Genomic DNA, 11437 nt, shown 5'->3' with positions numbered 1-11437 from the left:
ATGAGTCTTTGGGGTTCATTGTCCTCAGCTCAGTGTGTCAGGACTCGGAGACACTGAGTTCTGTGGTCAGAGCTCTGGTGAGCAGTTTGTTATACAGGAAACTCCTGGGGTGAGTTGCCCGGAAAAAAAGAATATTCATAACTAGGTGCTAGATTATAATAACAAAAATGAAAAACGACAGATCAGAGAGGATAACCTCTAAGTATCATCTCGCTGGAATTTTCCAGAGGCCTCTTTAATGGGGTGAAAAGCATAAAGAAAAGTGTGCTTTGTGCCTGAAACATTCTATTTTTAGGATTTTTAAAACAATAACAGATGCTTAGTGAATTCACCTCATAAGCTACCCCTGAGAAGGTATATAAAATGGAATATTTAAAACAGGGTGCCCGAGAGGATCCTGGAAGATCCAAAACCCAATTGGAAACTCAGTTTTTTTTGGCTAAAAACAAGGCATCTGGAAAAATGTGAGATAACATTTTTGAGAAGAGAAAAAAGTATGAGATGCTTCATGGTTCTTGGAAACAGGAGGCCGAGTTCTGGTCCAAATTTGGGCAGTGAATCTGTAGTCCCAGCTAGCCAGGAGACTGAGGTGGGAAGATCACTGGAGCCCAGGAGTTTGACACCAGTCTGGGCAATAGAGTGAGACCCTGTCTCTGCCAAAATTAAAAATAAATATAAGCTGCGTGCTATGGGACGAGCCTGCAGTCCCAGCTATTCAGAAGGCCAAGGCAGGAGGATCACTTGAGCCCAGGAGTTCAAGACCAGCCTGGGCAACATACTGAGACCCCATCTCTAAAAAAATTTTTTTAAATTAGCCATTCATCATGGTGCCCACCTGTAGTTTCAGCTACTCAGGAAGCCGAGGTGGGAGGATCTCTTGAACCCAGGTGTTTGAGGCTGCAGCGAGCTATGATTACTCTACTGTACTCCAGCCTGGGTGACCCTGTCTCTAAAAAAAGAAAAGAAAAGAAAAAGAAAGAAAAAGAAAAAGAAAAAAAAAAGAAAAGAAAAGAAATTTTGGGCATGATCTCAGTTAGTGCCTTTAATCAAGTCACTTAACTTTTTCATACCCTGCGTTTCCTTATTTAAGGAAATAGGTGTCTTTTTTTTTATTTCTAAGAAGCTCAAATAACATTAAAACTTGCAAAAGCTAAAGTAAAAGCTATACAATGCCTTAAAGTAATGTTAAGAAGAATTTGGCAAACGGAATCCCAAAAGGATGACACCATTAGCTTGGGTGTCTGCAAAGTTTTTAAAATTATAATGTCTGCTCCCTAGCCAGAAGATGCTTCATAATTCTCACCATATGTCCACAGTCCACTTACTTGCCCTAACGCCAGTCATCTCTCTTTAGCGTCCCAGCAGACAGCGAGATCCCGCGGCAGCTTTCTCACCTGTGGCTTCTTAGTGATGCCAGGTTGTCATTGAACAGACTGGTTGCCCTTTGGGGTCCCAGGAATAAGTCTCCTGACCCATTTGCAAATCAAACCACACATAATGAATGGAATCTCTCGTCAAAAGAAAAAAAAACTTTTATTTTTTCTATTGCATAAATAATGGTAAATTAGACTCTTTTTATACAGATTATATATTTACAGACAAGTTTGGTTAAAGAAAACATCTGGTAAATATGGCAGTTTTCCTTTATACACTAAGATAACATATTAATAATATATACTTCATTTGATTGGTAAGTTGCATGCTAAGTTAATTTATATTAATATGTACATTTTATATAAAGATTCTTTTTTGACTAGTCTGCTGACTTTCTCATCACTTAATAGCAGAAATCATCAACTAATACTGAATGAGAGAAAATGGGATGCTAATGAGGTAAATGGGAAGATGGTGATTGATGAGCTCCATCTTAGTGGCTTATTCTGGATATGAGAGCTGCCAAGCTCCAATCGTCCTGGCCGTGATCAATCCCCAGCTGTGCTTCTATTTACACCCAACATATTGAGGGCAATATACAAAATACAGTCATTTACTACTGTGCTTTGAGAGACAGCTCATGTCCCAAGTCTAATGACTGCTACAATCACAGCAACCCTCCTCCCCACCCAACAGATGACAGTTCACCAACCCAATGCCTGGACAGACTTTCTGAGTCTAATTTTTCTCCAAAGTCATTGTTTTTGGTTAGTCCTTGGAGAAATAGCTTCTTCCTGGATTCAGAACTGGGGAAGAAAATCAGACCCCACTAAGAAGCCACTCGAGGACCCCTGAAAGCTGATTTTGAGCTAAGAAAGAGAAAATATGCTTTAATTTTCCTTGGAGAGAGTTGAGAGGCACTGGCTTGTGCAACTCTCCACCAGGAGCTGAGAGGATCCTTTCTTGGCCAATCTAGGTCTTTCCCAGGGAGAACAACAGGGTTTGTTAGAAAAACAATTACTGGGATGTCAGTCTACTTTAGGAAGAGGGAAAAAGAAGGAGAATCTAGGGTTTTATGTTGCCTGGGGCAGAAGGGTTAGAGACTTGTGGATCCTGCAGTTGCTCTCTTCCTGCCCTCTCTCCCTGCTCATGGGTGGGCCACATCAAAAGCAGGCACCACTCAGCACTCAGCATCCCTCATTAGCCGTTTAAAGAAATATCGCAGGTGGCCTGTGCCCCGGGACTCTTAATCTAATTCCTCACAATCACCAGAGATCACGATCACCTTCTTTCTGCGGTATTAGGAATAATTACAAGCCACACTATCAACATATGCTGGAAGTGCTGTTATAGTGGCCAGGAAAAAAAAAAAAAAACAAGGAAAGAAAGAAATAACTGGAAATTGTGCTCTTTATTCAGTAGCTTTCAGTAAGGCTTTCTCAGATGGAGAAATACCCATCTCTTCTTGGAATCTGCCATTGTTTCCTCCAACTTCCTCCTGATTCACGTAGCCTTTGGGGAGGTGACTGACTCCCTTTATTTTCACACTTGCCAAGACAAAGACAGAAAGCTCATCTTTGATGCTCCCTCCAGTCAGCAAGTCCTTAGGGAATAAACAAAACCTCTTGCCTGCAAGATATGACACACTTGACATACACCAATTTGCATTGTTTCATTTACAGACAGCGGACACCAAAAGAGAGACTTTATCACAACTGCCTCTTGGGACTTGTGTTCAAAAAGGAGCTGCCAGTTCCTAGTGCAATTCATGGGGGAAATCCAGATCCTCTCAGTAGGGAGTATTCACTCCATCTTGTTTCAGACAAAACAGATGGGAGGGCTTGTCTGGTTGACTTTTCCTCTGGCTTTAGAGAAACCTGAAGTCAGGGAGGAATGTCACTCAACATAACCTAGATAGTGGGTGGAAGAGTCCTAACTCCTGGGCTTTCTCCAGCTGGTAGTACCAACCACAGTTTGAGTTCTTTCCTCTGCTCTCCTGGCCTCAGTTTAACAGGTCTGAGCGCCCTGGGAGAGGCATTCTGGGCTTGACAGATGTCAGCATCCTCCCAGGATTGGCGAGCTACCAGCCTGCTCTTGAAATCCACAGAGCCTGTTATGTGGATCAGACTGATGGGCAACCCCTTGACACTCAATGCTCTGCATGTTTCCAAAGTAGGCCAGCAATCCGGAGAAGAACTTCAGAGGACAGCATCTGCAGCCCTTTAAGAACTTTCTTTGTCTCTCTCAGGTCCAGGGATGGAGCAATATCACAGTTGCACCTTGCATTCCCTGGAATATTTCTTCCTAATTAGCCTGCTCTTCTAGCCCACCGGAAAATTCCAGCCTCTGTATCCTTTCCACTTGGACAGTAACTTCTAACAGTGTGAGAAGCACTAGTTTGAAAGCCAACCCATCACACCTGAGGAAAAGAGATGGGTGAGTCTATGCCCGGCATGGGGGGTGTGCTCAACTGATGAACTACCCCAAGGTCAGGGTAAGGACAGGTGACTGGGCGAGCTTTTCCACTTTCAGAGGACTGTCTTGTGGGTGGGGCTGGAAAAACCTCATTCTTTGTGATATATTTCCAGTCAATGAAATGAAATTAATTTTGCCTTGGAGACATTTTGAACAATATCATTATGTCTCTCGAGACCCTATAAAGAGTCCCAAATGAATATGAAGGAGAAACCACAGCTGTCAAAGTGACCATATGCATTACCAATGACCATAGGATACTAAGAGAAATGCTTGGCTTGTTGGCATAATTGATCTCATTCCTCCAAACCAATCATACACTTTGGATATTTGTTCCCTCCAAATTTCATGTTGATCTCCAATGCTGGAGGTGGGGCCTGCTAGCAGGTATTTGGGACATAGGGACAGATTCCTCATGAATGACTCGGTGCCCTCCCCGTAGTAATGAGTGAATTCTCACTTTATTAGTTCATGCAGTTGCTGGTTGTTAAGGAGACTGGCACCTCCTCTCCTCTCTCTTGCTCCTGTTCTTGCCATGTGACGTGCCTGCTATCCCTTCACCTCCCACCATTAGTCAAAGCTTTCTGAGGCTTCCCCAGAAGCCAAGTAGATGTTGATACCTTGTTCATACAGCCTGCAGAACCGTGCACCAAATAAACCTCTTTTCTTTATAAATTACCCAGTGTTATAAATTATCCTTTATAGCAATGCAAAATGTACTAACATACACCTATTTATGCCAGGGCCAAAAAGGGCCAAAAAATTGAGGACAGTCCCCTGAGTGACTTAGTCAAAGCAAGTATGAAGTGAAGCTGAACAGTTGTGGCACTCAAATTATCATGGAGACAGAATCAGTAAGAGGCAGCCCTCATTCTCCTCTATGTTGCCATCACTTTAAATAATTTAAATGGAAAAGTCTTAGCTGGTGAATGCTTCTTTTTTTAAATTACTTTTTGAGATGAAGTTTTGCTCTGTTGCCGAGGTTGGGGTGCAGTGGCGCGATCTCGGCTCACTGCAGCCTCTGCCTCCAGGGTTCAAGTGATTCTCCTGCCTCAGCCCTCCAGAGTAGCTGGGATTACAGGTGCCCGACACCATGCTCGGCTAATTTTTGTTTTTTATTTTTTAGTAGAGATGCGGTTTCACCATGTTGGTCAGGCTGGTCTTGAACTCCTGGTCTCAAGTGATCCACCTGCCTAGGCCTCCCAAAGTGCTGGGATTACAGGTGTGAACCACCGCACCTGGCCCTTAATGCTTCTTTTCTATTTCAGACAGATTCTCCCCTTCTAGGGCAGTTGAGCAATCAGGTGTGGAGGGAAGATGGCTATGGTAAGGCCTTTAGGTTGCGGACTCTTAGCTCCATGGGGATCACTGAAGAGGCCAATGAGAATGTTCTGATTTGAGGTCTTTTAAGACAGATGTTCTTCAGGTCGCAGCTCTGCAGACCTCCTGGTTATACAACCAGGATGTGCGATGTGCTGAAGTCTAAAAGTTTAATCTCAGTTCATCTGTATCATCACGGTGATATAGGAAAAGGGGCCCTTCCTAGCGGGAGAATTCCAGACCCTCCCTGTATCTTGGTGACACGGCGAAAAATGTAATGACTAGGGCCTTTGGAGAAATAGTGTGACAAAATGACCCAATAGGGGTTGAGACCTGCAGTTAGGAGGAGCAGAGCTTAGCGGCTTCTGCAAGGAAGGAGAGCAAGGACACAGTAAACATGGATCCCAGGACATGCGACCACACAAGGCCAGGTCAGCCCAAACCGGGGAGCTGTCCTGGGTGGTTGCACCCTTCATTTTCTGTCCATGCCCTCACAGGGCCTCAGGGAAACTGCTAGATTTAGGTGAAGAGCAATGTGCAAAACTGTCTTTGATTTATGACCTGAGTCTGGACTTAAGCCTTGTAGGAGGCATTTGGAATAAAAGGTAAATTTTTCCCTCTCAGTTCTGAAACATACCGCTTTATGATTCTATGAATGGGAAGTTGGGAGGGGCATTACTGTCAAAAGCAGCTGTTCATTTTTCATAGGCTCTTTTGGATAACTGCAGGATCGTAGACCATTTGTCAAGTGAAATTTGAGACAGGGCAGGTATCGAAAAAGGAGACTCGTAAGACACATCTTGTTCTCTGCAAATAAAACACCCAGACATTTCTGAAACCACTGGGTTTGCCTAAGACCACATGTAAACCTCAGTTCACCAAAGTTCACACGTCTGGCTTGCGAGAGTGTGTCTCAACAGGCAAACCGTTACTTTTAAAGACTGGAGGCTTAAAATCTTGTTTGCCTTCCAAGATGATATTTCTGCCTGTTTACCTAGATTAAGGGGTCCTGGCTCTGGACCCTGGGAGAAGGGGCTGGGAGTAGGGATGGGGAGATACCAGGGCTTACAGGTAGCTCCTGTTCTCTTGAGTAAATAGAAGGACAAGTTCAAATGCAAGACAAAAAGGCAGAGAAACCACCCAGATTCTTTAAGGGTAATTGCCTCTCCCAGCAGGATACAGATGCAGAGAGTCAGGTTGCACTCAGGCTGAATTGGGAGTGTTCTTCAAGAAAATGTTCCCTATTTTTGTGTGCCTTGGCAAATTCAGGGTGGAATGCACGGGTTGCCATGGTAATATCCCTCTTTTTTTTGTCAGATCAGTCACGTGGGACCCATGCACATTCTGGAAGCCACTGCTAATAGTTCCGATGCTACATTCTGTTTGGGGGCTTTGTTGGTATCTGGAACGGTGGGGCACAGCTTCTTTGGGGATCAAGGGAGTCAGGGTCCATTTCCCCTTCTCTCCCAAGGAAACTGCCTTCTTGATCATCACTTGTATTTTCTGGGGGGGTGGGTATCTGCTCTTGCAGCAAGAATGAGCCAACCTGCGTTTGTCAATCCCTCAGTCCCCCACAGCTGGGCAGCCAAGGTCACTGGTTCCTAAGTCTATTAGCTGGAGGACAGAGCGAGGGGTGGGCTCTTCCCTCTCAATTCCTGCAGAAGTCACCTCCAGCTGGGGCTACATGGCATCCCTTGGGAATGGGAGACCAGGACCTTCTGGAACCTTCAGCCATTAGCTTCATAGCCACCATGATGGGGACACTGACTGGCATGGGGCCCTGGCATAAAATTTGTGTGAACGGGGCTGGGAGTTGGCTGCCTGACAAAGAAGCCTTCCTTATACCCAAGACAAAACTGTCCAAGAAAAGCAATCAGGGTGCAAGTCACCGGGACAAACTCTGAGGTCCTGAAGTCTAAGGAATGCTGCTAGCTCAGGGCCGTCTTCACCCACTGTGTCCTTCGGTTCCCTGGGTGCCACGTGGGGGGTTACCACGGTGGGAAGTTAACTCCTAAGTTGTCAGAAAGAATTCCACATCTTCCTTCTGGCCGTCTCTCTCTAGCAGTCCACAGAGGAATGCATTCTCTTAGATTTTCTCCTGGGGAGGGTGGGCTTGCTTCCAGGTCACTGGGAGTGAGAAGAAGGGTCACTGTTAGGGAAGGAATCCTGCAGGCTTTGTAGAAAACAGGATGATGGCGCTTCTCCAGAACTCCTTTTCCTCCCTACTCCTGCACAGTGGCTAATCTCTCTGCTGATGAAATCTAACCCCCACCTCCTGAAGGGTCTCTGTTCTCCAGCGGGAGGCAGAAGAACTTGCAGAAAAGCCACCTTCGAAGAAGTACTCATTTTCTGCCCCGAAGACCAGCCTCAGCTGCGGCATTTCAGGCCCCTCTCATGGGGGGGGGGGCTTTGAAGAATCATCCCTGGGGTTTCTACCCAGTCTACTTAGGGTCCTGCACCCCTATCCCCAGGAGGACGTGGTTTGGTGGTTCAGGGGTCAGGGAAAGATAGGAAAGTATATCCCTTGAAGATCTGCTCTGCCCTCCCATCCAAATCCAGCTGGGAGAGGGCAAACTGCCCAGGGCAGATATTAAGGATGAGGTTGTTCGATGTGTTCGTGTTCTGCATCTGGACCTGTTCTAGTTCAGAATTTCAATCCTAAGGGGACAATGGTGAGTCAGCCAACGGGAGCGACAGAAGGGGCAGGCATGCAGTGTGCAGGCAGCAGGGCAGGTAAGGGGGAAAGGCAGGTTGCTACCTCCTTGGTCTGGCCTTGCTGGGCTGAACTCCAGGAAGTTTTGCAGAGGGACTTGAAATCCCCCAGGCTCTTGGGAGCTTACATCTCCTCCCTCCTCTATACTATGGCTCAAACCCTAGTTTTACTTGTGCTCATCAGGAATATTCGAACTCTCCCACAAAGGGAAAGTTTCTACAGCTGCCCCCAGGCTGTTGCCAGGAGCACTTGCAGAGGTGAATGAGAAAACTCTCATCGGAGACCCTGGGTGCTCCAAGTCTGAGAAGGCAGTAGGGAGAAAGCTCAGCGGGATGACAGGGAGGGAGATCAGGAACACACAATGCACCAAAAACCCTACCCACTGCACTGAGACAAGAAAGCTTCTGGTGGCTCGATACTGGAAGAAAGTGGGGAAGCATGTAGTTTTAGGATGTAATCAAAAGAAGTAGGAGCAAGGTAATTCCATTACAAAATAAAGACCTGAGCTTGGAAAAGTACAAAGGGAACTATTACATCTAGAGATTACTGGCTAATCTGACTACACAAGCTTGAATTCGTAGTAGTGGCTGACATCTAGGAAAAGTCAGGAAATTACAGACTTGGAATGGAGTTGAAAACAGATCCTTGGTTCAGGTTCAGTTACCTTCCCCAACGAAAGTATTCTGCAGGCAGGAGTAAATTACCTGTTCTGTTGGCTAAACTCATAAACATCTTTTCCCCCCACCTCCTGAAAATAAGTCAGTTGCAGAATCTGAAGGCCAGAAGATCTTATGTAAAATACAGTCATTTGATCTCTCCATCTTTCCATTTTGGATTGCATTTCTCTTTTTAGCTGGGGAAGACTAACTGACAAAGCAAACTCCAAGGTAAGGGAAAGGTAAGATGCACAAGGACCTTAACTTACAAAGGTCATCTGGCATAGAGACATGGTGGGTCTCCATGACTCCAGATGGCTGGGTGTGGGTGTCAAAACCTCACCACCAGTCTCAGTCTCCTCCCCCTCAACCTGCCTCACCCCTGCCCCAAAGAAGCAGGGATGAGTGTGGGAGGGAGGACAAGCTTATATTAGGTGTAAGCGATTAGGGAAGAATGACATCACACACGAAGAAGCCAAATATATATATCTGTCTATGTTATAGAGATGCCCACGATTACGCTTCTTTTTTTTTCTCTAATGGCAGCACAGGCGGCAAAGCTGGGAGAAAGGCTCTCTGCAGGTTCCAAAATGCTGGTGCGGGATGGGCTCTAGGAACAGAAAGCCAAGTGCCAACGGAAACTGAAAGCACCCCAGCTCTACCAATGGCAGTCCTCTAGAAAAGGCAGTAAGAACGGAAGCGGTGAGGGGTGCAGCTAAAGACCGCCAGGGGCTGCACCCCACTTAATGGCTTTCCCCTCATGCCTTGGGGGGGGTCTCCACTGGATGGAGGAAGGAAGCCAGGGTGGGATGGAAGGCCCTCTCTTCTGTGGCAACCCAGAAGTCAGCCTCTTGGAACTGAGGGTTGACCTCAGCAGAGAGTCTCCTGTTGACCCTTGGGTTGAAAGAATGGGGAGTGGAGGTGACTGTGTGTTCATGCCTCTCTCTTGCTCTCTCACCATTATACCTGGATGGCCGCTGGAATTCCGAGATGAAGATGAAGTTTTTCTCTAGAGTTATGACTGATGGTTGAAGCAGTAATTCGGAAATCCTGGCTATTTATTGCATTAGAAAACAAAACCATTAAAGCACTGAAGACAGCCCTTTAGTGTCCCTGCCAAGGAGATGAAGCTGAAGTGCAACCCCAGTTGCACTCAACCTTGGGTTCTTCACTGAACGGTTCCATCGTCCTCATCCATCCATAGTCCAAAGGTCCATGTCTGCTGTGTGGAGGAAGAGTCTGCCCGCAGGGCATGCACATGCGCGGTGAGCTGCAACACAGTGTGGCTGGTGGGAGGCTGCTACTCCATGCCACTCCGGAGTATCTGGTTGGCTGCAATCAGCATGACGCTGATGATGAAGGCCATAGCAAAGGCGCATATGAGGCTCTTCCGGACGCAGGTCTGTCTGTTCTGCTTCTGGGAATGCACTGGTGGTGGGAGGAGCAGGTGTGGGAGGAAGGAAGAGGGGTTGGGAGAAGACAGAAGAGAGAAATAACACAGTGAGATAGGTTGCAACTCTTCCTCAACAGGCCAGCAGTGAGTCCTATAGGATGAGACTGGTCAAATCAAGTTGACAGGCACTTATGGGACTGTTACCGTGGAGACTGCATAATATAAAACACCTTCTGGTGAAAGGTATGAAATGAGAAAACTTCTATAACAAGAACCACGATGGATGTGATGTTAAGCTTTCTGATAGAATAGAGCTAGAATGACTTTCAGAGCCAGGAAATATGGGACATTTCAGAGTCAGTTTCATAAAAGGCATCATCCAGTGATTGCTGTATCCGTTTCTGCAGCCGATAGGAACAGAACAGAAGTTCAGATGCTTCCCTACATCTCTGTGATCAGCTGGGTGCAACTTACCTTTCCTGGACGTTTTTTTGGGTTTTGCTAGTCAAATCACTGTAAGTGACTTCTTGCATTATTTCAGACATACACATAGTGGTTCTACAGTGGGGTCGTTGGACAAGCAGCATCCCCATTGCTGAGAGCTTGACAGCTTTTTTTTTTTTTTTTTTTTGAGACAGTGTATTGCTCTGTCTCCCAGGCTGGAGTGCGGTGGTACTATTGTAGCTCACTGCAGCCTTAACCTCCTGGGCTCAAGGTGTCCTCCCACTTCAGCCTCCTGAGTAGCTGGAACTACAAGTGTGCACCACTGTGCCTGACTAATTTTTTAAATTTTCATTTTTGTAGAGATGGGGTCTTGCTATGTTGCCCAGTACAATCTCAAACTCCCCTGGGCTCAAGCCACCCTCCTGCCTCTGCCTCCCAAAGTGTTGGGATTACAGGCATGAGCCACCATGCTTGGCCACTGAGAGGTTTTTGAAAATGCAGATTCTTGACTGGGTTTGGTGGCTCTCACGCCTGTAATCCCAGCACTTTGGGAGGCTGGGGTGGGCAGATCACCTGAGGTCAGGAGTTTGAGACCAGCCTGGTCGACATGGTGAAACCCTATCTCTACTAAAAATACAAAAATACGCCTGTAATCCCAGCTACCTGGAAGGCTGAGGCAGGAGAATCACCTGAACCTGGGAGACAGAGGTTACAGTGAGCTGAGATCATGCTACTGCACTCCAGCCTGGGCGTCAGAGCAAGACTCTGTCTCAAAAAAACAGGCAGATTCTTGTCCAGCCCCCACCCCAGATCTGCTGAATCAGAGGCTCTGGGAGCAGGGGCCCCATCTGTGTTTAACAAGCCCTCCATTAGAGCTGGGATGATGCTGACGTTGGGGAAGTGGGGATTGCACAAGGCTGTGGTGAGCTATGGTCACACCACTGTATTCCAGCCTGGGCCACAGAGGGGTGAGACCCTGCAGGAGAGAGAGAGAGAGAGAGAGAGAGAGAAAGGAAGGAGAAAGAAAAAAGAAAGAGAAAGAGAAAGAAAAACAAAGAAAAA

The 11437-nt window shown here is 46.5% G+C and overlaps 1 protein-coding gene across 4 annotated transcripts in view; it reads right to left on the bottom strand.

Moving 5' to 3' along the window:
• Positions 1 to 1514: 1514 nt before the first annotated feature.
• CALN1 (calneuron 1) overlaps positions 1515 to 11437 on the bottom strand; it is a 660470-nt gene continuing 650547 nt past the window's right edge. For 3 of the 4 annotated variants that reach the window (XM_025379137.1, XM_025379134.1, XM_025379136.1), the window contains one exon: positions 1515 to 9966. In XM_025379137.1, coding sequence (XP_025234922.1) covers positions 9839 to 9966 — 128 coding nt within the window. In that variant the 3' untranslated portion in view covers positions 1515 to 9838. The remainder of the gene's footprint in view (positions 9967 to 11437) is intronic. The other variant, XM_025379135.1, reaches the window with a different exon arrangement.

This window comes from Theropithecus gelada, chromosome 3 (assembly GCF_003255815.1).
Source record: "Theropithecus gelada isolate Dixy chromosome 3, Tgel_1.0, whole genome shotgun sequence".
NCBI lineage: Eukaryota > Metazoa > Chordata > Mammalia > Primates > Cercopithecidae > Theropithecus > Theropithecus gelada.
Note: the sequence above shows the minus strand (reverse complement) of the source record. Positions and strands in the feature narration are given on the sequence as shown.